Here is a 533-nt window from a genome sequence, read left to right as displayed (position 1 = left end):
GGGTGCAGGAGTGCCCACCCCATTCCTCACACTCTTGACCTGCCCGCCCTTCACCAGCGCGGCCGTGCCCACCAGGCTCCGTGTGGAGCAGTGGGCCTTCAGCTTCCGGGAGCTCCTGGAAGACCCCGTGGGACGGGCCCACTTCATGGACTTTCTCGGGAAAGAGTTCAGTGGTGAGAAGCCCCCACCCTGCTGCCTGGTTGAGCCCCGACCCCAGATGCCCAGCAGCCTGTGGTGGGCCTGACTTGGTGCCTGGACCCCCAGCCGAGAACCTCAGCTTCTGGGAGGCCTGTGAGGAGCTGCGCCATGGAGGCCAGGCCCAGGTCCCTGCCCTGGTGGACGCAGTGTACCAGTGAGTGCTGCGGGCTGGGGTGGCAGCTGTGGGCAGCCCCGCGGGCCTGATCTGCCAGGCTCCCCGCCCCCGCACAGGCAGTTCCTGGCCCCCGGCGCCGCCCGCTGGGTCAACATCGACAGCCGGACGATGGAGCAGACTCTGGCGGGCCTGACCCAGCCCCACCGCCACGTGCTGGACG

The 533-nt window shown here is 69.4% G+C and overlaps 1 protein-coding gene across 1 annotated transcript; it reads left to right on the top strand.

Moving 5' to 3' along the window:
* Window positions 1-57: 57 nt before the first annotated feature.
* On the top strand, window positions 58-530 carry LOC104983533 (regulator of G-protein signaling 11-like; the record flags this gene model as incomplete). Its single annotated transcript, XM_010832980.1, has 3 exons — window positions 58-173; window positions 265-352; window positions 430-530. Coding segments are annotated over 3 exons (305 nt in total), but the record flags the coding sequence as incomplete, so codon positions are not given.
* Window positions 531-533: the final 3 nt, after the last annotated feature.

This window comes from Bison bison, unplaced genomic scaffold (assembly GCF_000754665.1).
Source record: "Bison bison bison isolate TAMUID 2011002044 unplaced genomic scaffold, Bison_UMD1.0 scf7180017837909, whole genome shotgun sequence".
Classification (NCBI taxonomy): domain Eukaryota; kingdom Metazoa; phylum Chordata; class Mammalia; order Artiodactyla; family Bovidae; genus Bison; species Bison bison.
This window is presented reverse-complemented; position numbering and strand designations above follow the sequence as displayed.